The 27,944-nt window shown below is 51.2% G+C and overlaps 1 protein-coding gene across 1 annotated transcript in view; it reads right to left on the reverse strand.

Moving 5' to 3' along the window:
* Positions 1-27,944, reverse strand: part of PYGB (glycogen phosphorylase B) — a 41,474-nt gene that overhangs the window by 5,609 nt on the left and 7,921 nt on the right. The window contains exons 2-18 of the mRNA XM_050951197.1: positions 27,610-27,711; positions 21,997-22,075; positions 20,414-20,517; positions 19,402-19,533; positions 15,154-15,265; positions 13,459-13,541; positions 13,054-13,197; positions 12,077-12,169; positions 10,034-10,180; positions 9,210-9,373; positions 7,366-7,480; positions 6,326-6,427; positions 4,278-4,425; positions 3,586-3,644; positions 2,443-2,584; positions 954-1,161; positions 25-159 (exon numbers count right to left, since the gene is read on the reverse strand). Of these exons, the coding sequence (XP_050807154.1) occupies positions 25-159; positions 954-1,161; positions 2,443-2,584; positions 3,586-3,644; positions 4,278-4,425; positions 6,326-6,427; positions 7,366-7,480; positions 9,210-9,373; positions 10,034-10,180; positions 12,077-12,169; positions 13,054-13,197; positions 13,459-13,541; positions 15,154-15,265; positions 19,402-19,533; positions 20,414-20,517; positions 21,997-22,075; positions 27,610-27,711 (2,069 nt within the window). The remainder of the gene's footprint in view (positions 1-24; positions 160-953; positions 1,162-2,442; positions 2,585-3,585; positions 3,645-4,277; positions 4,426-6,325; positions 6,428-7,365; positions 7,481-9,209; positions 9,374-10,033; positions 10,181-12,076; positions 12,170-13,053; positions 13,198-13,458; positions 13,542-15,153; positions 15,266-19,401; positions 19,534-20,413; positions 20,518-21,996; positions 22,076-27,609; positions 27,712-27,944) is intronic.

Below are 27,944 nucleotides of genomic sequence, written 5' to 3' on the forward strand. Positions count from 1 at the left end.
AGGACCAAGTTCACTGGTTCTTACCTGTCGTGGTTCATCAACATATTGACAACATCCCGGAAGCAGCCAGGGTCTTTAGGCGAGAAGAAGCCGCTGCTGAGCTGGTCGATGGCTTGTCTCAGCTCTGGAATGCGCTCGTAGTATTCCCGAGCATTGTACCTACACAGGAGAGATGTGCACGCTGCAGCCGGCTCTGTGCGGGGCGTATCCTCAAGTTTGCTGGAGCAGGGTTCAGCGGCTGAGGACCTGTCTCCGTTCACGCGTCCAGGCTTCCTCCCGCCGGCAAGGGTGGGAATTTAAGAGCTACTTAAGCAGACCCGGCCTCTCTGCTGGCCTGGACCTGCTGGGCTCCGCGACACAAGGGGACTGCATGTGGAGTTGGTTTGATTTTTCAACACATCAAAAGTGAAAACTGGTGCTACAGCTCAGATCCGCTGCAGCCACGTACCCCGGCGGCCACCGCTGCTTCCCAGGAATGGTCAGGACTGGGGCTTGTTCCCTAGCGCTATGTGGGGGTGGGGGAAGTCTCACCTGGCAACCTCTGCTAGTTGCTCCTTGGTATGGTTACGCAACGCAGCAGACGCATGACGGACAGTGCCCGGGACCAGGCCCCAGTGCCCCTCTCCCTCCCTGCCAGGGCCAGAACGCCACACAGGGGCATGAGCGACGCTCCATGAGCCCCTGGCTCTGAATCCAGCCAGAGCGACCTGTTCCTGGCAGCCATTCCTGCTCCACTCCTGAACGCTGACTCGGACCCAGGCCCCATCTCCTTCCCGCACGCGGCTGCACCTACTTTGCACTCTCCCCTTTACACGCAACAGCTCACGTCCTTCCCCCAGCTCCCGCTCTGGCCCATGTCCAGCTCGCCCTGTAACGCACGGGGCGATGGCGTATGCGCTAAGGATGCTCTGGCAGGGGGCAGCCTGGGTCTCCTGCGACGCTGTTCTACAAACCCTCGCTTGTCCAGCGCCTCCACGTCCTCCACCTGCATGCCAAAGATGAACAGATTCTCCTTGCCGGCTTCCTCCACCATCTCCACATTGGCCCCGTCCATGGTCCCGATGGTGAGGGCACCGTTCAGCATGAACTTCATGTTCCCCGTGCCCGAGGCCTCGGTGCCGGCCGTGGAGATCTGCTGGGACAGATCGGCCGCGGGAATCACTGCAGGTGGAGGGGGGGAAAGGAGGCAGTTAACAGGCCTCTGTTCTTTACCCATCAGCCCAGCTCTTACAGGGGCCAGCACCGCGACTCCGACGCATCCCCGCCCAGCTGCTGGCACGGCAGCTCCTGGGGCCTGCTCAGCCCCCAGCGGCTCCGCTGGGCCCAGGGGCGGACAGAACGCAGGGTTCTCAAGCTCAGGACTTGGCAGAGGGAGGCACAAAGTCGCCTCTGCAGCCCAGACCCAGAGCTCCCCGGCCGCAGCTGAGGGGCTGGGCCATCACCTGCAGTCAAGCTCTCCCAGTCACTCAGCACACGCCCCCATCCTCAGCCCACTCCCAGGAGCCGCTATCACCAGCCAGGAGCGCTGCACCCCAGGGACGTGTCCGCCCCTGGCAGAAGCACCACTGACAACCTCTCCCTGGAGCTAGCAGCTCTGCCGAGCTCTTCCCAATGGGCGCCAGGAAACCAGGATCCAGCCTGGTCCTTCCTCACAAGAGCCTGGGGTAAAGTGCAACAGGAAAATAACGCGGCTGGGGAGCCGAAGGTGAATCCATGGCCGGGCACCGAGGACACGGGCAGCCGGCTGCTCTGAGCAACCCCAGTGCCTGCTGCATCAGAACAGAAGACGCCAGAGCAGCGCTACCCATGGGCACACGCCCCTGGTTCAGGGCTGCCCGGCCCAAGGTTTAAGGGGGCCGGGACATTCAAACACCCTACAGGTCAGCCTGCCTGGAACACAGGGCACATTTCCACGACAACGCACAGCCAGAGCTCCATGTCCGTTTGAACTCACAAGGTCTCGGACATGTGGCTCCGGTTCGGCCAGGATGGGAAGCACACAGATACCGCCCTCGGGGCTGCTTTCAGCTGGATCTCACACCTCACGCGGAGGCACCTCGCCTCCCGCTAACACGAACAGACACATGGGAACACAACAACAAAGAGCTACACGGGCTGCACCCTCGTGGCGAGCTCCGTTCTGCCTGTGCAGCTTCCCTGGTACTTATGGCTGGAGCCCCCCACGCTTTGAAATCCTGGAGCAGGGAATGCTGGGAAAGCTCAAAAGGGAGGTTTAAATGGAGATCCACATCCCTGTGGCCTGCTCTGGCCAGATCCTCCCCACCCCCGTCTGCTCCTGCATTCCCCTTGCTCCGTATTTCTCCGTCTCCCCCTTACTCCCAGCACTGCCCTTAGGGAAAGTGGCTCATGGTTTCCCTTACCAACTGCACAGTCACTGCCAACTCACAGCATCCACGCAGGCCACCCCCTCTGCTGTCTTACCTTTCTCAGCAAAGGACACCCTGTAGTTCTCCAAGAAGATGACTTTGAGTCTATCTCCTATATAGGGATCGTTATTGACAACGTCCCCGATGGACGTGATCAGTTTGATAATCATTTTGGCCATGTGGTAGCCGGGAGCTGCCTGCAGAGGGAGATGGAGACACAGAAGAAGTTAAATAAAGAAATGCACGGTGAGGCGAAAAGGAGAGACCCCCATGGGTGCTGGAACAACGTGCGTAGTGGGGGTGCTGAGAGCCATTGAACCAAACCCTGGATATGATGGAGAACACTTCAAGCCAGGGAATGCGGCAGCCCCCAGCACCCCTAGTTCCAGCCCCTCTGGCGATTCCAATCAAAACGGACGTTATCAAGGGGAATAGCCTAGGCGGGGTTCCTGGAATGGTAGGTGCACATGAGAAGTGAGCTTGATCTGTTATCTTCAAACAGTTTTTCAACAAGGTGGTGCAAGACCAATAGAGTTTGGGAGCCCAGGTCTTACGCTATTCACAGGGGCAGGGCAGTGAAAATTCTTACCTTCATTCAAGAGCCCGGGGCCCTGCAGGCTTACATGGGGCACAACGCTTACATGTGGTTTTAAAAACGATATGCCAAGGGCTGTGTATTCTGAGAGAAGCAGACACCACAAGCGGCCGCTGCAATCGCTCCCAAAGAGAAGACAACTGCTAACTGGCAGCAGTCTCCAGGAGCAGAGCTGAGCAGAGACAGAAGAAAGGCTCTTTCAAACCAAGCATCAGCTCTGGCGCCAGTGCTGGGACACAGAGAGCCCTCAACGGCAGTAAGACGATGCGGATGCGGATGCGGCCACGGTGGAGTGAACATCCAAAGCCCACTGGAGTCCTGCAAAGATCCCCAGTGGCGGCCACAGGTGTTGATTCTTTGTCCCCAGGCCAATCCCTTCCCCACTGGGCTCCCTCTGCCAGGCCTCTGCCTTCATCTCCATGCTCTCCCTCAGTGTCTGCTCAGCGCTAAGAACGGGGGGCGGAGCCTGTCTTTATCGACCGGAAGCCAGACGGCCAGCAACACACGTGCTGACCAAGTCTCCCTCCAGCAGAAGGCAGAGATATGCACCCAATTCAGCATATCAAACTGTGCTGAAAAGGAAGAGTTAATGAAACGCCTCACCTTTCCTCCAATCATCACCGTCCTTGGCACAAAGGACTTTGATGGGTCTTTTCTCATGCCTGAAAGATGAAGAGGATAAAATTAGAGTAATTCAGGGGTGACGGTGCAGAGTAACAAAGATGTTCTTTGGCTGCAGTAGTGGCTGGAGGCACCAGTCATAAACAGGACCCCATCGTGCCTGGTGCTGTACAAATAAGGAACGTGTGGTCACTGCCTTAAGGAGTTTATATTCTAAGTAAACAAAACTATAGACACCAGATCTGCATCTGCTTCTGTGCTAAACTTTCCAGTCATGACCACCTCAGAGCACCATCAGCATTTCCATGAAGACACAAGAATTGATACTGACCATCCGCTCCCAGAGCAGAAATTGGGCTCTGGTATTTCTGGGGCATAACATGACCATGGGGTTATACATCCCACGTTATCCAACAGTAATGTGGGTCTTTGGAAGTTAGGAAACCCATCTGCACTGAAAATACATATTTAGGAACCAAACATTGCTTGGGAAAGGATCAACAACAAGGCCAGAGGAGCAGAACTTTGTGAGACAAACCCAGTCCCTTCCCCCTTCCCCCCCGCCGCTGGACTGGCTCCTGGGGGCACAGTCCTCCATCCTGCGCCCAGAGGGCCCCTGAGTGCCAGTGAACCAGGCAGCCGCGCGGAGAGGTGAGAGTGAGAGCCCAGCTCACGGTTGTAGAGGGTGATGACGTGCAGACAGTTGAGGAGCTGCCTCTTGTACTCGTGAATCCGCTTCACGTGCACGTCGAACATGGAGGACGGGTTGATTTTCACTTTGTACTTCTCCTCCAAGTAGGCTGAGAACTTGAGCTTGTTCTCCTGGGAAGGAAAATGGGGAGACAGCTGAGTACCCGTCTGACAGCTCATCTGTCACGGTGCAGCCAGCTGGAAAACAGCTCCTCTGGCAGATTCTCTCTCTGCCTGGTGAATATTTACCAAGTCCCTGCTCTGTCTGATTCACAGCAAGGCCTCGAACCTGGGTTTTCCCATGTGAGAGCCTCACCACCGGGCTGCTGGCGACACTGGGGTGGGTTTCTCTCTCTCTCTCTTTCCCACAATTCCTTCCTAGACCTGCAGAGCCTTCCCAACAGAAGTTCCATTGAAACCGACACATTTCCAGGAAGAGTTTTGGATTTCATGAATCGCCTTCTTCTGATAAAAAACATTCTGTTGAAAAATTCCTGACCAGCTCCAGTCACGAGTGCTCAGCACCGTGGGTTGCGGAGTGAGTGGTGAACTCCCACCCACCTGGGGATTTGTAGGACAGGTGTCTTCTACCTGCACACCAGACATCTGCAGCCAAAGCTAATGCCACTGATTGCTTGACAAGGGTGCAAATGTATGCTGTGTGCACTGTCTGGAAATGTATGAGAAAATCCCTCTTCCTCACAGCTTGAAACAACACTCCAGAGAACCTCTGGGATGGGCAGTGCGGTAGACTGGGGACTGCAGTGCAAGAACAAGGGGACAGTCACTGAAATTGAAAGAGCTCAAATTTCAAAGTGACACTTGAAATACCTCTTCGCATAATGTACAGTTAGCTTGTGGAATTCACTGCCACAAGGTATCATGAAGGCCCTGAGTGTAGCAGTATTAAAAATGGATCATTTATACAGATAACAAGAGTCAAATGAGTAAGGGTCAAAAAAACAAGAGTTTTGGAAGGGCTATAAACCTTCATGCTCCAGGGCACAAACCAACACCCAGCTGACGAGGGTCAGGAGGAAACTTTCCCTGGGGGCACGTTACCCATAACTGCCGGGCTTTCTTGCACCTTCCTCTGGAGAAGCTGCGCCTGGCCACTGTCAAAGACAGGATGGGGTGGGCGAGATGGTCTGCTCCAGTTTGGTGATTCCCAAGTTCCTGCCCAGCCAGCTGTAAAAAGCTGGGGCCAGATGGAAGATGTAAGTTGAGCAAGGAAGAGAGAAGCCAAGAGGCAAGCAGGAGGAAGGAAAGGGCATAGAGGGGAGCGGAAAACAGAGGAGCAGCAAAGGCAGAATGAGAAGGAGGAAGAATGGGAGAAGAGGGGAAGACCAGATGAGCAGGGGTAGGAGGAGGCAAGAATGGAACTATGGAATCAGGAGAAGGAAAGAAGAAAGTAAGAGAGAGAGAGAAATGGGAGGAGCATTTCACTCCCAACGGGGCGTGGCCAGACATCTAGAAATGGGGACAAATCCAAAGCGGCCTGTTGCCTCCAGCACAAATCTCTTTGTCTAGTCTGGTCCACTCTGTCGGGTCTCTTATATTAGAGTCGGTCAGGAATCTTCCACTGATGTTTTTCGCTGGAAATGGTGGTTGTAGCAAAACTAACATTGCCTATTAGAAAATGTTGATTGTGCCAAAATGTCCTGATTTTCCATTTGGAAAATCAAATTAAAACATTTCCTACTGGTTCAGCATTAATCTGTGTCCACCCAAGCCACCGCGGTGCCGCAAGGGAACTGTAGTTCAAGTACATCAAAGCCCATTTCCCCCAATGGATTAGGCTTTTGGACAGATTACATCTCCTATGATGCACCAAGATGTCCGTTCTGACTGAGCTGTCACATTGCATCATGGGAGATGTAGTGGCCATGGAGCCCGGCCCAAACTACAGCTCCCGCGAGGCAATGAAGCAGCTCCGGCAGGCACAGGTTAACGCTGTGCTGCCCTGAATCAAAGTGTTTCAAAGTTTCCCAAGAACTAGGCTATGAACTAGTTGCCCTGATGTCCACGTTACCTGTTTGACTTTGGCCACATCTCGGATAAACACCTCGTCATCGACAAAATCCAGTAACTTCTTCAGCTGGCTCAGATCCGTTACAAAATCTTCTCCGATTTTCTAAGGAAATAAAACCGGAGATGAATGTCCTTTGCTGGATGTCTCACTTGCTGCATAATGTCATTTCCCTGCTAGAAATGCCTCAGTCCTGACTGGGAAAGAAAAAAAAAGCCAGGCTTGGCAAAAATATGGCACCAATTATCGTGGTTGGGTTACTGCTATGCATTGTTTTAGAGTTCAAATGTATTGGAAATAAATGATTGCTACAAAAACATTTTAATCTATCACACAATTCCACAGCACTCCCATACAGCTAAGCAAAGAAAGCCTGTATGTGCCGGGAATTAATTCCAGATGGACAGAGTATTTGCAGTGTATTATCAGCCACTAGATGTCTTAGTGTGCTGTATGGAATTCCTGGCAAGGCGTGGTCCTGGTAAACAAAGGAGACAAAGCTGGAACTCAAGCTGTGTGGGAGCCAGTTTGTGTGAGTAGCTGTAGATATTTCCTTTAGTGCATGCCCCATTTAAGACAGACTGTCATTCCATATATCATGACACCAAGGGCGGTGAAGCTGTTCCGACAATCTATTCCAGTGGTTCTCAAACTTTTGTATTAGTGACCCCTTTCACATCGCAAGCCTCTGAGTGCAACCCCTCCTTATAAATTAAAAACACTTTTTTATATATTTATATAATATATTTTATATATTTAACACCATTATAAACCTCCAGTTTGAGAACCCCTGATCTGTTCTCAGCCCATGGGAAGATGGAGCCAAAGGTCAGCAGTTCTTTGATTAACTCCTGATGGCTGATTTTAAAGCTCAGCCATCACTGCATGTGTGTGTCAGATGTTCAAGGAGTGAGACAGCTGCCCCTCTAGACTTGCCTGGACTGACACTTGCTGAAGATCTGGCCCCATTTGTTTACCCTGCTCTGAAGACTATTTTGTGAACAAACACACGGGATTAAGTAGCTCCCGTTGGAGTGGCTCACCTCAGCAATTACACCTGCTAGTCCTGGGTTGCACAGCAGGAGCCAGCGCCGCGGAGTGATGCCGTTTGTCTTGTTCTGGAATTTCTCTGGTTCCAGCTCATAGAAATCTTTGAATCTGAAATGCATGGGCAGTCGAGGAGACACTGAACAGGTCCATTCCCAGCAGAGTTTTATAAAACTGTAACCTCAGATGCTCCTGACTCTATTTACAACTCCAGCTGAAATCTTTCTGTTGACATCAATTGGAACTGCACTAGGCCCTAACTGCATCTGATAATTACCTGTGATCCTAGCTGCTGAAACTGCGATTCCAAACCTAGGCGATGAATCTACCCAAAGTCTGCTTCTCTCTCTTGCACAAGACCCTGATCTACGGTCCCCTACTCACCATGATGTAGGCGCATGGCCCCCTTCCTTTTTAGGAGCAAGTGTGGGGAAGGGGTTTGACAAAGGCCTTCACCAAAGTTTCTTAAGAAAAGTAAGCTGCCATGGGACAAGAGGGAAGGTTCTCCCATGGATTGGTAACTGGTTAAAAATAGAATACAAAGGGTAAGAATAAATGGTCAGTCTTCAGAATGGAGAGAGGTAAGCAGTGGTGTCCCCCTGGGGCCCAGTCCTATTCAACATATTCATAAATGATCTGGAAAAAGGGGTAAACAGTGAGGTGGCAAAATTTGCAGATGCTACAAAACTACTTAAGATACTTAAGTCCCAGGCAGACTGCGAAGAGCTACAAAAGGATCTCTCAAAACTGGGTGACGGCAACAAAATGGCAGGTGAAATTTAATGTTGATAAATGTAAAGTGATGCACATTGGAAAACATAATCCTAACTATACATATAAAATGATGGGGGCTAAATTAGCTGTTCCCACTCAAGAGAGAGATCTTGGAATCACTGTGGATAGTTCTCTGAAAACATCTGCTCAGTGGGCAGCAGCAGACAAAAAATGTGAACAGAATGTTCAGAATCATTAAGAAAAAGGATAAAACAGAAAATATCATGTTGCCTCTCTATAAATCTATGGTACGCCCACATCTTGAATACTGTGTGCAGATGTGGTTGTCCCATCTTAAAAAAGATTATTGAATTGGAAAAGGTACAGAAAAGGGCAACAAAAATGCTTAGGGGTATGAAACAGCTTCTGTATGAGGGGAGAGAAATAAGATTGGGACTTTTCAGCTTGGAAAAGAAATGACTAAGGGGGGATATGATAGAGATCTATAAAATCATGACTGGTGTGGAGACAGTAAATAAGGAAGTGTTATTTACTCCTCATAACACAAGAGCTAGGGGTCACCAAATGAAATCAATAGGCAGCAGGTTTAAAATAAACAAAAGAAAGTATTTTTTTCACATAACACACAATCAACCTGTGGAACTCCTTGCCAGAGAACGTTGTGAAGGACAAGACTATAACAGGGTTCAAAAAAGAACTAGATAAGTTCATGGAGGATAGGTCCATCAGTGGCTATTAGCTTGGAGGGACAGGGATGGTGTTCCTAGCCTCTGTTTGCCAGAGGCTGGGAGTGGGCAGCAGGGAATGGATCACTTGCTGATTACCTGTTCTGTTCACTCCCTCTGGGGCACCTGGCATTGGCCATTGTCAGAAGACAGGATACTGGGCTGGATGGACCTTTGGTCTGACCCAGTATGGCTGTTCTTATGTAACAGAGAGCTTTGTATGGCCTGCAGAGTCTCTACTCCTGGTGCAAGGAGGAAAGAACCCAGTTTGACTCTCAGCTTCCAGGCTAGGTTTACAGGCCTGGGCAGTGAGGAAAAACAGCCTTTCCCTGGTAAAGCCAGCTCTGAACGGGAGGCTGCTCTGCGGGTGAGTCACTCACACGGAATTCTTCACGATTTCAGAGTGAATCCTGGCCACCCCATTGACGGTGTGGGAGCCGATCACACAGAGGTGGGCCATATTAATCCTCTTGCAGTCCCCTTCCTCGATCACGGACATCCTGCGCAGACGGTCTAGGTCTCCGGGGTAGAGGGCGGCCACATGCTGCCGGGACACACACACAAATGTCAGTGGCACAGCCTTAAAATGCAGACAAGCAGCTAGACTGTCACTGGGGCCACCCCCAGACTGGGGGAGTCAAAGCCCTCCTGACACTGCTGGGGTGGGGCTACTCGGGGTACAGCCCACGAGCAAGGGGTGGAGCTGCTGCTCTGCCACTCCCAGTGCCAGTGAGGAGCTAACGGGGGGGGCCTTGGAGCAGGATCGGGGGTCACAGTGCCCCCTACGGCTGCTCGTGGGCAAGTGCACCCCACATGTTTAAATTTTTAGGGGGTATTTTCAAAGGCAGACAAGGCACCAAGGACCCACAGGGGCCTTTATGAGCCCCTCCCTTCCTGATGGTGACAGGGACCAGGCGGGCAGTGCTGGAGGCTAAATACCGCTATTTATCCACTGAGAACCCAGCACAGCGTCCCGAACCACCCGGTACGGGGCAGCCACAGGGAGAGACGGCAGAGCCACTGCCTGGCAGAGAGCGGCAGCTCACAGCGACACTGATTCTGAGCTGCAAAGACTCATCTGTGGGAAGCGCGATGAGAACAGCAGATCCACGTCCTACAGGCCAGGCCTGGGCTGTGGGACCTGGATGAGACGAGGTCCCTTTCAGCCGGGGCCAGCTTCTGTTCCCGAGCCCGAGCCCCTCACATCCAGATGTCTTTGGTTGATGGTATAAATGATCTCCAGGTGGCGCGGCAGCAGTTTCTCGAACATGGTGACTGGCCAGCGCTCCAGGGCCTCGGGCAGCACGGTGTGGTTGGTGTAGGCGCAGGTCCGCTTTGTGACCTCCCAGGCCTGGGGAGGGACAAACACGCTCACATCAAACGACAGACACTTGAGTCTAACTGACGTCACTGGGCTCATTACTGGGCCGTCTGGGTGAAATTCAACAATGGGTCAGACTAGGAGCCCCCGCAGATCCTCAGGGTCTAACTGATCGCCATACGTGGGGTGGGGAAGGAATCCTCTCCCATGTCCCTCCTGTTCCCTGCCCGGGGCACACGACTGTCTAGTCTGCTTTGGGATGTGACACCCTGCTCGGAGTTCGGTTGTCGGGTGGTGCGACAGGCCATCTGAGTAACTCAATGGCTGGTTCCTTCTGGCCTGAAACTGTCAGACTGTGACAACATCTCAGAGCAGAGGGGTGGCACTGCCCAGAGACAGGGAATCTCTCACTCACACACACAGAACTGACAGCACCAGATTCTGCCGGTCTCTCTAACAGCGCTGCACAGTAACGACCTTTCAGCGCCCCGACCGGCTCGGTGGGGCCAATGACATGTTTTTCCATCAGAAAATGCCGACTCACGGCCCTGCTCACAGGAAGGGGTCGGCTCCGATGAATCCCTGGTCCCAAACATTTTTAAGAAACAAAACTTTGGACACTGTCGAAAAACCCCGTTTTAATCGTCTCAAACCCTAGAAAGGTGTGTATTTCAGTTCATGATGGTTTGCATTTTTTAGTTGTTACACAAAAAAACAAACAAACAAACAAACAAAAAAAAAGGTAAAAACCCCAAGATTTAAAAGGTCAAAAGCGAAAGGAAACATTTCTGTTGGCCCAATTGGAATTTGCATTTATTTATTTATTTTTGGTTCACAAAAATTTTCGAGATTTTGAGTTGAGTTTTCATCCTGCCATGGGCCAGGAAGACGGTGCATCAGGTGCACGTGCACACCCTCGGGCCCTTGATCAGAGGCTGGCTCGGGTGGAGCCCGGGACGGGGGACCTCACAAGCAAGCAGAAACTCAGAGCCCAGGCTCCAGCCTGAGCATCTACACTGCAATTCTACAGCCCTGGTCAGTGGCGACGGGCGGGCAGGGGCGTTTTACTGCAGTGTAGACATACCCCAAGGCTCTTACAGAGTCACCCTATAGGCCAATGGCTCGGTCCTCACCTGGGATGTGAGAGCCCCTGGTTCAAATCTGCGCTCCAATCAAGAGCTGTATGAATTTACTCTGAAGCTCATTAGCCCTGGGCCCTCCCAAAGCTCTGCCAGGCCTATCCGGAACAGCCTCCCCTTCTAATAGGTCACTTTGCTTTTTCTCCATGAGGTCTCCCCTCATCAGCCCTGGCCAAAGCATGCTGGCAGGGGGCACTTCCTGCCCAACAGGAGGGTGACCAGGACTCCAGTTACAGAAAAGAGCCTGGGAGGGGGGAGGAACAGGGCAGAAAGTGGACCCAGCTGTGGGGAGGGAGGGGGATGATGTGGGAGAAGTGAATGCAGTGGAAGTGGAGTGGGCGGGACAAAGCCCTGGCTGGGATGATTTAGTTGGGGTTGGTCCTGCTTTGAGCAGGGGATTGGACCAGATGACCTCCTGAGGTCCCTTCCAACCCTGATACTCCGTGGGAGGCGTGGAAGGGCCCAGCAGAACAGAAAGAGAGGTGGAGGTCAGACAGCAGGAGAAACTGCGGAGCAAGAAGCTCTTGGGGAAGACACGATCAAGAGGGACACTGGCCGCTGTGGGCAGCTCCCCCATCACTGCAGAGAGGAAGCAAGAGGCAGTGAAGACAGGAGGGCTCGAGTGGGAGAGTAAAGGCCCCACAGAGGAGGGTGCACGGCTGGGGAGAGGGTCAAAGTCAGGGTTAAACGAGGCTCTCCTGGGTCTTGCCAAGGCCACCCTCCTGCAAGAGTGGGCAAGGCAAGGTTGGAACACAGGCATGGCCCAGCTCCGCCCCCTTCCATTCACCTTCTCCCACTCCATTTTCTCCACGTCCACCAGAATCCGCATCAGCTCCGGGATTGAAAGTGCTGGGTGAGTGTCGTTCAGCTGAATGGCGACCTGCAGTGGAGACATTCCCAGGTGAGACGCACTCGCGGGGACACGCTCCTGTGCTCCAGGGCAGTCCCAGACCCAGTCTACACTACACACCTTTGCCACATAGCTACATCAGCGCTGAGTGTGGGAACTCCCCCGCCACCCGGCTAGCCGACATCATGATGCCAGCAAAACGCTCCGGGTAGACACAACTATCCTGAAACAAGCATCTCTTCTGTTGACATACGAGGAGGCGGTGCAGCTCTGCCAGCAGAACTCCAAGGTCTCGAGGTCTTCACTAGAGGCTCTGCCGGCCCAGCTATACCCACCAATGCTCTGTCGAGCAGACAACCCCACAGGGCAGTTACTGGGCTAGTTCAGCATCTATGGTCATCACCACCTGACGTGCACAAAGCCTCAGGGGAGGGATGGATGCCCATGAATGGTTCTAGCAGAGCTGGCCAACGTGTTTCCAAAGCAGCAAAGAGTCCTGTGGCACCTTATAGACTAACAGACGTATCGGGTCATGAGCTTTCGTGGGTGAATACCCACTTCGTTGGATGCAAGCATGATGCATCCGGCGAAGTGGGTATTCACCCACGAAAGATCATGACCCGATACGTCTGTTAGTCTATAAGGTGCCACAGGACTCTTTGCTGCTTTTACAGATCCAGACTAACACGGCTACCCCTCTGATACGTGCTTCCAAACATTCAAATGAAAAAGGGGCACATTTTTCACAAGAAACGTTCACTATTTTGAAAGCAGCTGTAGGGGCTGGATTTCAGCACCTAAATCTTTGGAAATGTGGTCCCTAGTGCCTGCTCTGGAGAGCGATGTGATGGAGAGAGGCGATGGCGGCAGATCCTGGGGTGGCAGCACCTGCCATGGCTCTGCCAGAGGTTCACCTTGTCTGGGAAGGTCTCGAAGCATGTCCTGACCGGGTCTCGGGAGCCGAAGTTGGAAGACTTGAAACGGCGAATGATGTCCTGCAGGGTGGCGGCTACCACGAAGTATTCCTGCTTCAGCCGCAGCTCCTTCCCTTCGAAGAACTAGACACACAAGACCTGGCATCAGCTTGGCTCTTGCTAGCATCCTGCTGCTGCAACGCACCCCGCTGCGACTAACTGCCACCTAGGTGCAGTGTGACCGGCTGGGGGGCCTCCGAGATCAGTTGAATGGCCCCGATCGACTTCAGTGGGCTTTGGGGCAGGCCCTAGATGGCCCCTACTCCTGCTCTGGCCCCAGGTGAATGGTCGCGAGGCACAATGCACCCAAGGGGCGAGAAGGGCGTAGGGAAGGGGGTCACTCACATTGTCATTCGGATACAGGACTCGGGAGATGTTTTCTGCCAGGTTTCGATCCAACACAGCCTCGATATAATCGCCCACATTAACTGAGGAGAGAGACAGCACGCAGAGCAATACAGCCGTTAGGACGACACATTTACCTTACCCCCTAACATGCACAAGCCTTGGCACATGTCCTTCATACAACTGACAGTAGGGAAGGAGGCAGGGAGCTAGGACCTGATCCCACTGCCCATGGAGCCAAGGTCCCTCGAGCTGAGATCAGAGCCCCGTGGCGCTAGGCGCTGCACGTAACACTGTGTCAGTCCCGCTCCCGAGGAGTTACAGACTCGGCAGACAAGACGAAGGGTGAGAGTTTACAGCTAAGGAACTGAGGCACAGAGAGATCATGTCACTTAACCAAGATCACAGGGGGCGTCTCTGGCAGAGCCGAGACTTCACAGAATCAGGGAAATGTGGGGCTGGCTTCGGGAGGTCTCTGCATGGTCTGTTTTATCCAGGACTGGCCAATGAGCAGTGCTGAAGTGCACTGGATGACCAGGTGCAGTGGGGGAGATGGGGGAGCAGGAAAGCTTGCTTAGAGCAGGCTGTTAAAATGGCATCCCCAGGCCCCGATTCCCCAGGCATCACTCCTGTTTCATGCCAGTGCACGGCCCGGTCTTCAGACACCTGCCAAGTTTTCTGCAGCTCCACATGACACAGTATGCAAATTATTGAAAGAGTCAATTTATATATTTACAAAGTCTTTGCATAACCTCAGAGATTTGGGCTTACAGTCAGCAGATCCTGCCCCAAGCCCTGGTGGGGAGGGGGCCTGGTGGAGCGGCACAGAACTTGGCAGCTCTGAGGCTGGGCAGGAACGGGGTGGATGGGTGGTTGGTGGGAGGGTGTCCTAGGGTGGTGGGGGAGGGGAACAGGGGTAGCTAGAAGCTGTCCAGGTTTAGTGGATGGATACTGGGGTATCTGGGTCAATGGGGGCTAGCTGCAGTCAGGGGGTGGCTGTGTAGGGAGGGGGTGTTGGAATGTCTGGGGCAGGTGAGTAGCAGGGTCTCTCGGCCAGGTGGGTGGGTGCTGTGATAGGCAGGTGCTGTTTAGGAGGAGAGCTAGGGTCCCTCAGCAGGGGACAGAGGACTTCCTGAGGCTCCCAGGTCTGGCAGGAGCAGCCTGGCACCGAGCTCGTTTTCTGCCCCACCCCTGCCACCACCGCTCCTCACTCAGCGCCTCCAGCAGCACGAAGCCAGAGAGAAGCAGAGCAGCAGCCTGAGGCAGGCTCAATGCTGGTCTCCAGCAGCCACAGGTGGAAGTTCAGCTTCTGGCCCATTCATCAAACGCCTGCTGTCCCAGTGGCGCTCCAGGCCTGCGGCCAGGCTGGGAAATACAGACTGTGGCATGGATGTGTGACACCTGGCCGTCTGGGCTCACTGCGCCACACTTGCCCTCCAACAGAACTGACATCTGAAGACTCAGAACAATTTCTATTTTGGCCAGAGACGCTAGCCCTGCCCTAAAAAAGTGGGAGGACTGATTTAAATATACGCCCGTGTGTTATGTGTCATTTACAGTGTGTGTTATTGTATCTGCGGGCCCCACTCTGCCAGGTGCTGTGCGCACACACACACACACACACCCAGAGACTCCCCGCCCCAGCAAGATTCCAAGATAAGCAATGAACAGAGGCTGCAGAGAGATAGCACTTACACTCCTGAAGGTTGAAGTCATTGGGTGCTTTGGCAGACCACAGCCTCATTGTGTTAACGGTGTTGTTCTTGTATCCCGGCACGGGGGTATCATAAGGCATGGCAAGAACTACCTGTAAGAGGAGAATAAATCACTTCCAATTAGCTACAGGATGTCCTCAGGGTGCAAAATGAGCAAGAAAACAACCCAAACCGTGTGTGTGTGGGGTAGGGTGGGGGGAGAACAGCAGAGAAATAAAATTCCTGGTTTATTTAACGATCACACCAACTAAAATCCATTGGTTGCTATAATGGTCACGCTCTATATTATGGGCACATTTATCAATAGTTCATAAAGGGTTAGTAAGTGATGACTAGACCCAGCGTATTCTAATTCTTGTAGCAATAGCACCCAAGCAGCATGTGTTACAGATAATAGCTAGCACACCAATAAAAGGTGCTATCGCTGACCTTTAGAACTGCTTAACCATTTTTTTAAAACATCTATTAATTATTCATTCACGTGTTATAAATGTACCCTCAGTGGCCATTAACATTCAAACCATCCTGCAGATTAAATATACAAGTCTATCTCTGCTATAGATGGGTAAAACCCACCACTACAGAAAGGCTTTTGATCTCTGTTTCTACGCATGCATCCCCCAGAACCATGTTTATTGAAACATACTGGCTAAATTCCACAGGGCCTGTATGTAAGGGTCGCACGTGAGCTATTGCAGTGCAGTAACTTGCAATCACAACTACACCCATCTAGGCCTTGATCTTGCAAAGACATAGGTACATGCTTAGCTCTAAGCATGTGAGTATAATCCTGTTGGGCTTGTGCTTAAAGTTAAGCAGGTTTGTAAGTGCTTGCAGGGTTGGAGGATTTGCAATGGTCTATCCCACTGTGCTCCTTGGACATTCTCCCAAGGAACACTCCAGGGAAACATGTGAGTTCCCTTCCCCTGGCGCAGTGGGTGAGGAAGAGACGGTCACAGGGAGAGACTGAAGGTTCCCATGACAGCCACAGAAACAGCTCAGCTGGAGCTGGGAAATCATGTGGAATCTGAAGGCTTCCTGAGCACAGATTCCCCAGTCAGCACCAAATTGCCCTGACTCCAATTCCTCTCGCCTGAAGCTCAGGAGAGCTCATCGCTAGGTCAGTATCTGCCTGGCTCAAAACCTGTCAAGCAACACACGTGGGACACCGTGACTTCTACACATCAGAGAGGAACCAAAATAAGGGATGCAAAGGGCAGCAGGGCACCCAAACGCAGGCCCTGACCCTGCACAGACTTAACACGTGCTTAGCTTTAATACGGTGAGTGTACGGCGCTACACGTGGCAGCACGGAAGTATCTGCAGGATGGGGGCCTCAGCATGGGAGCCCATCGTAACGGAGATGTGCTGTCGGCTGAGAGCTGTGTGAATCTGCTCTTCGGAGCATAATGCAGCAGTAGTGAGTTGTTGTTTGCTTGTATTACAGCGCTGCCTAGGAACGCGAGGCATGAGGCAGGGCCCTGTTGTCTGGACAGGATACCTGGGCCCAGAGATCTCACTATCGGGTGGTTTCCAGATACTCTTCCAACCCCCGAGCTCCAATTTTACTGCAGGGAAGGATACAGAAAGAGGAACTGCTTACATCAAATGACTGTGCCAGGGACACGTGTAAAGTGCTGTTCTGCCCTGCACCATGACGCTGCGGAAATGGCAGCTTGGGAAGCTGGGGTTGGGATCTGCCAACGGCTTTCAGCTTGCAAGTCTCCGGCTGGGCTCAGAGTTCTGCTGCCTTCTTTCCCTCTCCCCCATGCTATCCCCAGCGTGAAAGATGCTGCAGGATAAATTCTGCCTTGTTGACCCTAGTGGAGCAGAACCGGAGCATTTTGAACCCACTAGGCCCAGCCGTGAATGACAGCCCCTGGCACAAGAGGGTGGGGACTCAGCTCCAGGCGCTCAACCATCACGAGTCAAGCCCCCAATAACCACAGGCCTGGCTTACACACCATGAGGTTGTAAAAATAACTCACTTGGGGCTCTTCTGCTTTATTTGCCTTCTGGTATTTGAGCCTTCAGAATTCAGATTTTCAAGCTTTTCTCCATTCCCATGAGGATTAGACACTTATTGCTTTTTTATATGAAAGCTAGGAGTCTCGCAGAACCAGCTGACTCCAGGAGCTGGGGCTTTAATGAAAGCACCCAATTTCCCAAGCCTTGCAATCAAATGGAAAGAGTGGTCACACTGACAGCCCAGGATGAGTTACAACAAACAGCCTTTTACCTGCAAGCTGAGCAAGTTTGCTATGGAAACCCGTGAGAGACCATGAACAGGGAGTTCTGGGGGCTCGGCTACAGAAAGGATGGGCTGTGGTTGGTGTGCTGGGCTGAGAGGTCAATTCCCTGTCCTCGCGTGACCCTGGACAAGTCACTTAGTCTCTCGGTCCCTTAATTCCCAGCTGTACCATGGAGATAAATCCCCTGACATACACCCCCAAGAGCTGCTCTGCTGCTAGTGATGAAATACGCTGCCCAGACAGAGACCTGAGCTAGACAGACTGAGATACCAGGTGACGCGTCACTGCAGAACCAGAGCTGCTGCACCCAGGCACAGACAGACCATTCCACAGCATGATCATGTCTCTGATGCTGCTTTACACTGCGAAGCTCTCCGGAGTTTCTCTTACACAGCAGGCAGGGCTGCCCTGATGCCAACCTTGGAATGCACGAAACGTGGCCGACGCTGGGTGTGGGGCAGAGGCAGGATTTGGGAGAAGAGGTCCAAGGAGGAGGGTCACGAAGCTTGAATGAGCTGTGTTACGCCGTCAGCCCCAGGTGCTCCTTCCCAGGCAAGGCTGGTTTTGTTCTTGCTAGCTCCTGAGACAGAGGGGCAATGCTTAGCCAATTGGGTGCTGCTGGCATTTGTGAAAATCTATTTAGATGCCTAATCAGGAGACGAGTCCTTTTGAAAAATCCAGCTCCGGATCTGGGAGCTGAGCACTCGAAAATCTGGTCCCATGCTGCCAGGCCATCAGTTAATGTTTATTTCCACCCACACATCACATTCCCCTGCAACATACGCTGCTGTGTGACTCAGCCGCTGGGTCCTTCCTATTTACCAGCAGAGACCTAGAATGAGCAGCATCAGCAGCCGGAACAGAAAAGCTCACTCAGAACTCACATCGGTTAGTATATTAACCCTAACTTAGAGATGAGGAAACTGAGGCACAGACAGATCAGATGACTAGCCCACCCTCACACAGGGAATTGGGGCAGACATTCAGAGCCCAGGTCTCCCTGTTCCCAGCCTTACCTCCCCTGAGCATCTTCCCTCTTATCTAGGGAGCACGTACGAGAGGCCAGACTCTGGTCCAGCAGGTGGTATGTAAATAGTATGGGAGGAAGACTCCCCTTCTCCCCTGTTGGGTGCCTCTCTGGGAAAGCACCAAGGACTATACCCAATAATCACTGTTATCTGGCAACTTCTGGATTAAAAGACCAGATCTTAGAAATTCACACTTATTAAAACACCCGGAAATCAAACGTTTCAAGCCAGGTGTGAAATAATGGACCCACTGAAGTCAATGGCAGTTTTGCCATTGAGTTCAATGGGGCAGGACTTTTACCCCTGTTGTTTAGGTCATTTGGCTCATTTTAAACACCTCCTGCTTCTCTCTTCATAGAGCTGCTCTCACTTCCATCAGTGCCACTCAGGGTTCAGTGCCCAAATGTGCAAGGTACTGAACAAAACACGGGATAAAAGAACATATCCAGCAACTGCAAATAATGACTAACTAATCTTCTCCACCAAAACCTTCCAGACTATCTAAAGCCACAGAGAAAATCCTATAAAAAATCTCCACACACACACTGGCTTTGAGATATACATAGCCTGAAAAAAGGGTTGGAAGATTTGCCCCAAATTGAGGGAAGAAAAATAAACCACCCACCATGACTCTCAATCTCCACCAACCTGCACTGGTGTAAATCTGGAGTAGCTCCACTGAAGTCTGTGTAAGTAAAGGGAGAATCAGGCCCTGAACAGTTTGATGCTACGTATGTTACTGCAGCCTGCCTGATTTGTCTTGGCAAACGATCATCGTGTGAATCGTAGGCCGTTTGGTTTAGAGTTGGCAAAGCCGGGAGTGGGGCTGGGATCATGTTTCTAACGAGAGACCCAGCTTCAAACTTAGTTCTGGACAGCCCAGGGTCCCTCCCTAGTCGCATCTGGGCATGTCACTACCATTCCCAAAGTGAGTGGGAATCTTCATACCTGAGTATCGAGCCACTTCACGCCCTCTGCAGTGTGCTCCACTCGGCCATAGAAATGCACAGGAAGCATATACTCAGGACGGGCTTTTTCCCAGGGGTTGCCATAGCGCAGCCAATCATCAGCTTCCTCCACCTGAAACATACCAACAACGGGAGATTATTCTAGCCAGGCCCGAACTAGGTCTCTGCTAAGGAGGAGAGTCTTGTAATCGGCGTTTTAACATTTTTTAAGAAGACCCCAAGCTTTAAAATAGGAGTTTTAAAAAGAGACACACGAACCTCCCTGAAACCCTAACCGTTAATGGCCGGATCCCCCACTGGTGCAGATCGGTGCACTCCGCTCACTGCATGGAGCTGCTCCGTTCACACCAGCTGAGGATCTGGCCAGTAACTCTAGACAGCAGCATGGGTGTCCATGTTTGTTGTGCCTCCTTGATTCGTCTGCCAAATGGGCACAGCTGAGAGTACAAGGACAGGGCTCTGTCCACCTGGTCACCCTTCAGACTCCACCAGCAATCTGAACACCCGTCAAGCACTTCCTTTGCTCATGATCCATCAGCCGTAGTCAAGATTCTGTGGCCTGTTGCGGTGCTCACGCCAGCGAAGAATCCAGCCCTTTCCCCCATAACCGCACTGGCTTTGCAGGGGCAGCGCGAGTAAAAATGAATGACACAATCATTTGGGTCAGTAATGTGAGCTGCTGTCCGTCACAATACACAGAGCGACTGGCCCTGCACAGGCACTCTGGAGATCTGGGCTCCGTTCCCAGCTCTGCCACAGATGCTGTGTGTGAACTCCGACAAGTCACTTCATCTACCTGGGCCTCGGTTCTCCACCCTCTGACTATTCAGACTGCAAGCTCTGTGGGGCAGGGATGACCTCACCCTACGTGTCTGCAGAGCACCATGCAAAAGGGCCGTTGGGCCGTTAGGCACAATACCATCCACAATCGATTGTCAGAACAATCCAAGGGAACATTACAAACCGAATGCTGAACTCCCCCACCGACAGACCTGCCAGCCATCGACAATCTTCTGATTAAATATGCCAAATTCGTATCGGATCCCATAGCCATAAGCTGCCAGCCCCAGCGTCGCCATGGAGTCGAGGAAGCAAGCTGAAACAGCAAGCGAAAGATCCCTCTTAGGAGCAGGCTTGCAGAATCCCAGCTAGGAGACCTGCGCCCGTGTCCACATCTCAGCCCTGTGACTTGCACGGGGCTACAGGCCTGAGACAATCAGCAGCTTTTCCTTTTTGGGACTCAGAATTTTTCAAAAATTGTGCACAACCAAAGGGCTGGGTGTGTGTGTGTGTGTGTGGTGGGGGGAGTGTGATGAATTTCTAGACTACTTTGGATTAGACTGAGCAACAGTCCCAAGGAGCAGCTGCCCTAACATCAGAGGAGTGGCACTCTGGGGGGGAGAATCTGACCCCCCCACTGGGTTCCATTTGTGAGGGCAGGGGACAGAGATTGATCTCCAAGGAGCTTGTGCGGAGGGAGGGAACTGATGGATTTGTTGGGAGAATGGATGGGGTGTGTGTACACATGCGTGCACCTGGGAGGGGGTGGGATTGATGGATGTAGGAGAGCTGCTTGGGGGCACCACTTTGTATTTCTATGCCCCCATGCACTATTGTGTCTTTGGTTTTTTGCCAAACACCAGCAGGCAGGTCTGGCTGGGCCCCACCTTCACCCTCCTGCCCTTCACCAGAAAGATGGGTGCTAGGGGCTATCTGAGCCCCGCTGCCTCCTTCCAAGGGGAAGCAGGAGGTGCCACTGGAGGCTAGACTAGGCGCTGGGGGGCATTTTCCCATGCTCCCCGGGGGGGCAGTGACCTGAGGCTTGGGTGTGATGCAGAAAGGGGATAGTGATTCCAGACGTGACTCCTAAGGGCGCGCTGGGGCTAGCAGGCTACTCTTTATAAAGGGACGCAAAGGGTGACTTTTACTAGTGTCAACAGCACTAGAAGTGTGTGTCAGGACTCCATGGCTAACAACCCACCCTAAGGTGGCCGGGAGCAGCGAGAGCTGGTCTTGATGCAGGTGCTGAACAGTGATGGGGACAGTCCTGTCCCAATGTGGGTTCAGCAGAGCTGTGGCCAAAACGGACCGTAGCACGGCCTGGAGGGGGTCAAGCTGTTTTATAATCCAGTTAAACCAACTCCTTGTCCTGGGCTGTCCCTGAGATAAAGCAGGGCTTTCAGCGTCCCACACTAGTGTGGACTAACCCAGCACGTCAGCCAGCATGTCATGTAACCTCGCTGCAGCAGGCCGAGGTGACACACTAGCTAAAATGAAGGCAGATGTTGGCACCTTGTCTACACTAGGGCTGCACTCATGTTAGCAAGGATGGCAAATTGGCGGGGGGGGGGGAGGGGCTAGTGTAGGCAAGGCCTTGGGTCTCCTCCAGTGCTAGCCCAGATGTGTTAGAAGCCAGCTTGGGCAGCTGTGCCTACACCATGCCTGGCCAGTCATTAGATGCAGTTAATTGCCCTTTGTAGAGGGGAGCTAATCAAGGAAGGCAGGGGCCAGCACTGCCACGCGGCCAAGCCTTGCAGAGGATATCACTGGGAATACACAAAGACCAGGGCATTACCTGCCAGGCGACCCAGCCCTCCGTTACCCAGGCCAGCATCTTCTTCGATTTCTTCCAGCTCCTCCAAGTCCAGACCCAGCTGTTGAGAAAGCAGCAACTTCAGCGCCAGGGCATCACCCCCACAGAGCCCTGAGACAGGCCTCCCTGCAGCCCTCCGAAGGGGAGAAAAAACACACCCAGGCTTCTCTCCCCCCTGGCAATCTAACTCCTCTGACAAATGACCCTATCCCACTTCCAAGCTCATTTTTATTAGGATCTGCAGGTTTCCTTTGCTATATCAAACACCAAACACTCCCTGGCTGGCAACCCTCAAAACTACAAAGACCTCTAATCCAGGAAGGGATGGCAATCAGCCAATCACAGTACAAATCATACTGCTGGCTTATCTGCAAAACGATTTGAGGATGCTCCTTCTTTCCCAGGTTAGTAACTGTACCTTGAGCCTCGAAGGATTCTGGGGTCCAGGAATTTCTTAGCCCAGAATATTATTAATGCCAAATTCACAGGTTGACCTTGCAAGTTATTCCTGCTATGTTGAAATGTCCCCCAATGTTCTGGCTCAGAACTTCCCAGCTGAAAGCCAGCAACAAATATGACTGCTTCAGCTTCTGACCTTCTAAAACTGTCCACTGACCTATCCCCAGCATCAATCGCCCCTTCGCCCACCTCCTCCACAGCCACTCAGGAAGGCCAGGCCTCCACTCCCATCACTAAAACTAATGCCTAGGGCTGGCTGAAAATTTCAAAGACGATGTTTTCCATCAGAAAATGGGGTTTTGTCAAAGTTTAAATTTTCGGTGGGAAAAGATCAATTTTGGCAGAATTTTCCATGGGGAAAAATGGAAACAAAATGCTTCATTTCAGAACTGCATTAAAATCTGCATCTGCCAGAGTGCATCATGGGATATGTAGTCCAATGGGGGACTAAGGCCCACAAGAGAGACTGGGAGCAAAAAGAACTCAGAACTACAACTCCCAGGAGGCAACAGAGCAGGCTCGGGGGGATGCAGAGATTAATGTGGACCTGAAATAAAACATTTTGCTGTTTCTGAATTGAGATTTTTTCAGAACTTTCTGCTCCATCAGAAGTTTCAATATTTCAAATCGGTATGAAAACGAACGTTTAACTGCTGGAATTTCCCGCAGGACAGATATCCTGGTTCTCAATCATCTCTTCTAATTCCACTTTAAATTCGCTTTAAATCTGGGGCTAGCTGGTTACCGAGAGCAGAGTGGGATCAGAAGCTGAAGCTGCCGTGTTTGCTGTTCACATATGGAGGAGCAATTCTGGGTGTGATTATTTTACCATAATAATCCCTCGCCTGGAGGCGGTCATACTGGCACAAAGGTGCCTTGCACTGGTATAGCTTATTCCCATACTGGAATAGTTGCACTGCGATAAAGCACTTTTATACTGGTATAACTGTGTCCACACTAGGGCACTGATACCATGTTAGCCACACCAGTATTTTTAAAGCAGCACAACTTGTGTGTGTTGACAAGCCTTTGGTTGACCTAAAAGACTTTTCTTCCTCTAAAGGGATGTAAATGGTGTGGATGGGAGGGAAAGAATTACGTCATTACACATTTCCTCACAAAATCCTGCCTGCCTTTCCTATTACCGATGTCACAGCAACTCCACCTGGCAGCTCCCGAGTCTTGCACTTCATTTAGCCCAGAATTTGTTTTTCATTCCTAAACAGGGAACACCATTAAGTTACCATTTAAATACAGAAATAGCTCACTGATCTAATACACAGATGTAAACCACTTGTCAGCCAAGGATCTCAGAGCCCTTCCTAGGGAGGAAGTGGTTAGACCACTAGGCTAGGACTCAGAGAACCTGGGATCTATTCCCAGCTCCATCATTGACCTTGAGCAAGTCACTCCAACTCCCTGTGCCTCAGTTTCCCGTAAGAAGGGGATGATAATACTTTCCTTAGGGGAGCATTATGTGTATTAATTAGCAATTATCAGTAAATTGTTTTAAGTAGTAAAGTGCCAAGTATTAACGAACATTCAGCCTCTGCTCTATTATGCCCGTTTTACAGGGAGTGACAGCAATGGAGAACTTTAGCGTCAGTCAGACACACTTACCAACATGTGGATTTTGGACAAGTCCAAGTAGGTAATTTTGAGTGTAATTTTTTTTTTTACCAATATAATTATGCCAGTACAACCCCTAGTGTGGACACCGTTACACCCCATATGGGCATGCAGCTGACAACTAGAAGCACATTTATACCGGTATAACAGCGTCCGCACTAGAGAGGTTCTACAGAAACAGCTATACCAGAATAGTTATAGCAGTGCAACTTGTGTGTGTAGATGCAGTCTAAGTGTCTCCTCCTTCAGCAGGGCCAGCCCAGGGATGTATCGTTCAATCTCTCTCCAAGTCATGCTACCTCGGCTTGTTGGGTTTAATTTCCAGGGGGCTTTACTGAGCGGAGTTGTGAGCAAAGGCCAGGTAGCGAAAGGAGACTGAGGGCCTATGTGACAAGGCCCTGATCCCGGAATGACCTCAGTGTGGGCAGAGTCCCAGTGGGGCTCCATGTGCAAGAGCCACGAGCAGGATCGGGGCCGAAGTCCTGTTACTAGCAGAGGAAGCTACAGCAACAGCATGAAGAGTTTGTGAGTTTATTCCCCGTGGACTCTCCTGCCACTGCCATGTATTGTGTTACTGGCAGCCTGTACATCGCACTCTGCAGACGGATCCTGCAGCAACTGTTTTCCATCACAAAAACTTTGTTCCGATCAACAACCACTGAAACAAAAATATCCCCAAGCCAAGCCCAGCCTCTTGAATCTTTAATGAGCTGGATGATACACGCACGCATTTCAAGCTATCAGACTTGCTTCAAGGACAGAGCATACTGGGGCCTCTGCCAAAGTCACTAGCTTTCATGAGTCACGGTACTTTCAAGGGAGCAATAACATTAGACCGAACGTGGGTAGATTAGATGGAAACTTCAGGATGCTGTAAAATTAATGAGCTTTGCACAAGCCGTTTGCTTTGGTTACCGATGGCAAAAGGGGGAGGAATTAAAAAGAGCGAGCGAACAGTGATGCTGGTAAGACATAGGCCACATGTTGTGTTACATCCCCATTCCTGATTCTCCGTTTGTTCTGTCTGGTTAGGCTGTCAGCTCTGGAAGGCAGGGTCATGCCGCTGCCCCGTCCGTGACACACCGAGGACGCTTGTGACGATACAGGACAACGATGAGCATTTCCCTGCCTGCCCGAGTTTGGACAGGCTCCTGCCCGGTTCCCCCTCCACACAAGTTCTCTTCTGGCAGAGGCAACTCCAGGGAACCTGGTGGGAGTCGGAGTGGAGTCGGGCGGGGATTCGGGTCACAGGAATGACAGACTCATAGAAATGTGGGGCTAGAAGAGCCCATCTCGTCCAGCCCCCTGCGCTGAGGCAGGACCCAGTAAACTGAGACCCTCCCTGACAGAGGTCTATGTAAAGTAGTCAGTCTTCAAATGGAAAGTGGGTCTGTTACAGAAGCACTGCATAACTGTGGGAGAGGGTAAGAAGACGGACTGCTCCATTTTCCTTCCCTTACGATGTTTCCAGCCCCAAGAAGGCCTGCTTTGCACAGGGCCGCACCACGCCCGGCTCACAAACACTTCGTAACAAGCTGCCACAATGTGTAGGCTCTACGGACCGATTCCCAGAAGTATTCGCGCCCTGGAGCAGGCTGCAGCAGAGTCTGGGCTCTGCAGGACGGCTCCAACACCCAGCGAACTCAGCAGAAAGCCTTCCAGTGGGACTTCAAACCTTGGGCCTGAGTCTCCTCTCACTTACCCTGGTGTAAAGTACGAGTAAATACACTGAGGCCAGTGGAGTTACAGTGGTGAAAATGAGAGGCCTCAGCTCCCGCTGATCAATGGCTGCACGTGTACCAGAGCCCCCGCTGGGTGGCTGATATTCTGGCTTTAGACAGGCTCTTCAGAGTGACCCAGATAACAACAGGTGAACGGTCCCAGGCAAAAGCCCTGGAGCAGGACATTTAAACAGGCGCGATACATTTACACTGGCTGGGTACATCAGCGAAAGGGGCAGAAAGCTTTTGAAGGGGATTGTCAGGGGCAAGACGGCCCTTTAAGAGTCCTGGGGCTCAGCATCATCTGTGCCAGGTGTAGCTGGGGTTACCAATTCTGATTGGACGTATTCCTCGAGGTTTCATCACATGACATCATCTTTAATTAAAAGTTAATCTTTAATTCCTGGAGACTCCAGGATAATCCTGGATGGTTGGCAATCCTTGAAACTCCTCCGATGAAGGGAGGGAGTCCAAGGGTCATGTGATGGGAGCATGTGACTCAGAGCCAAGCCTGCTGGGGGACATACAGGCAGCCTGGATTCAGAGAGCGACTTTTGTGAGCTCCCAGGCAACAGGCCTGGGAGAAAGCGCACCTTAAAGAGGCCAGGTTTTCAGGCCAGAGTGACAAAAAACATGAGTTCTTAGGAGAAGTTTTTATTACCAAAATCACATCATGCTAAACGTGCCACGACAGGCCCTGATCTCTGAGCTGCATTCGTGTGAATAACGTTTTGTTGCGGGTGTCCCACTGACTGCACTGGCATTCACTGAAATGTTTCTGTTTCCAATTTTTTGGTTCTTTTTTTCCATCAGAATAACGACCTTTGACCAACTTCCCCTCCACTCCCAAAAGTACCAACATTTTAATGAGAAGTTTTTCACTTTTCTGACTAGTTATAGAGCTGGTTGAAAATTGAAAATATTTGACCAACTTTTGAAAAATCAATTAAAAAAAAGTCATGAAGATTTTCATTCACATTTCACTGGTTTTGACCAGCTCTGCGTGGGACTATATGAGTGTGTTTGTAGTTAAGCACGTCTAAACATTTCACTGTCGAGTGCAAAGTGCTCAATGCCTTGCAAGATCAAGCCCCAAACCATTATCCAGCTGCATCACTGAAATGGATGGGTGTTTTGCCACTGTCTTGTCAGAGCTTCATCAGACCCTGTGGGTCCCAACTGATGCTAAGAGAAAACGGGGAAGGGAGCTGGTTGGAAAATGGGCTTTCTTCTGGGGAAATGTTACAAAAATGAAAACACACATACTTTTTGTTAAATTTTCTACAGAAAACTGACTTTTCAGTGACAAACTGAAAGTTTTTTTTTTTTTTTAAACCAAAACCTGAAATATTTCTACTAGGAAATGCTGAGGTGGTGCCTCTTGGGAGTTGTAGGAAATGCCTCTCATGTTCCCATTCTCCTCTCCAGGCTCAGCTCCCTTGTCAGACTACATTTCCCACTATGCACTGTGATCTCCCCTCCCGGTGATAGCAGGAAGTTGCATCATGGGAATCCTTAGCTATAGTGCATTATGGAAAATGTGTCTGGGTGGGGAGCACAGCCCATTTAGGAGAATGGGGACATGAGAAAACCAAACCACAACTCCCAGGAGGAAATACTTTCATTTACAGGAGTTTGGCTTTTGATGGAAAAAAATGAAAAATTTCCATAGAAAGCAGATACAACTTAAAAAAATTAGTTTTGTCAAAAATCAATTTTCTTTCCAAACAAATCTTGGCAAAAAAGTTTTGCTCAACTCTAACCAGGACTTGCCAGAGAAATTTACCTGGTAAATAGCTTCATCACAGACATTCTGCATACCCAAGTTCACCATTGTATTCTGCAGGGTGCGGCCCATGTAGAATTCCAGAGACAGGTAATAAATACGCTGGTGGAATATATCAAAAGGACAGAAGAAAGAAAATTAATTTTACTTCCCAGGCTGAGACTTTGCAACACAAAGGGGGCTGAATATGGAGGTGAAATGTACACATATTCTATGAAGAAAAACTAATGTTAATGCACAATTAAGACTGGAGAAATGCAATCAGGTCCATTGACAGACATACTGCCTCTTGCTCCAGGACATGGTAACAGTGAGGACAATTAGCACTGGAACAA

The sequence above is a fragment of the Gopherus flavomarginatus genome, chromosome 4 (genome assembly GCF_025201925.1).
Source record: "Gopherus flavomarginatus isolate rGopFla2 chromosome 4, rGopFla2.mat.asm, whole genome shotgun sequence".
Taxonomy (NCBI): domain Eukaryota; kingdom Metazoa; phylum Chordata; order Testudines; family Testudinidae; genus Gopherus; species Gopherus flavomarginatus.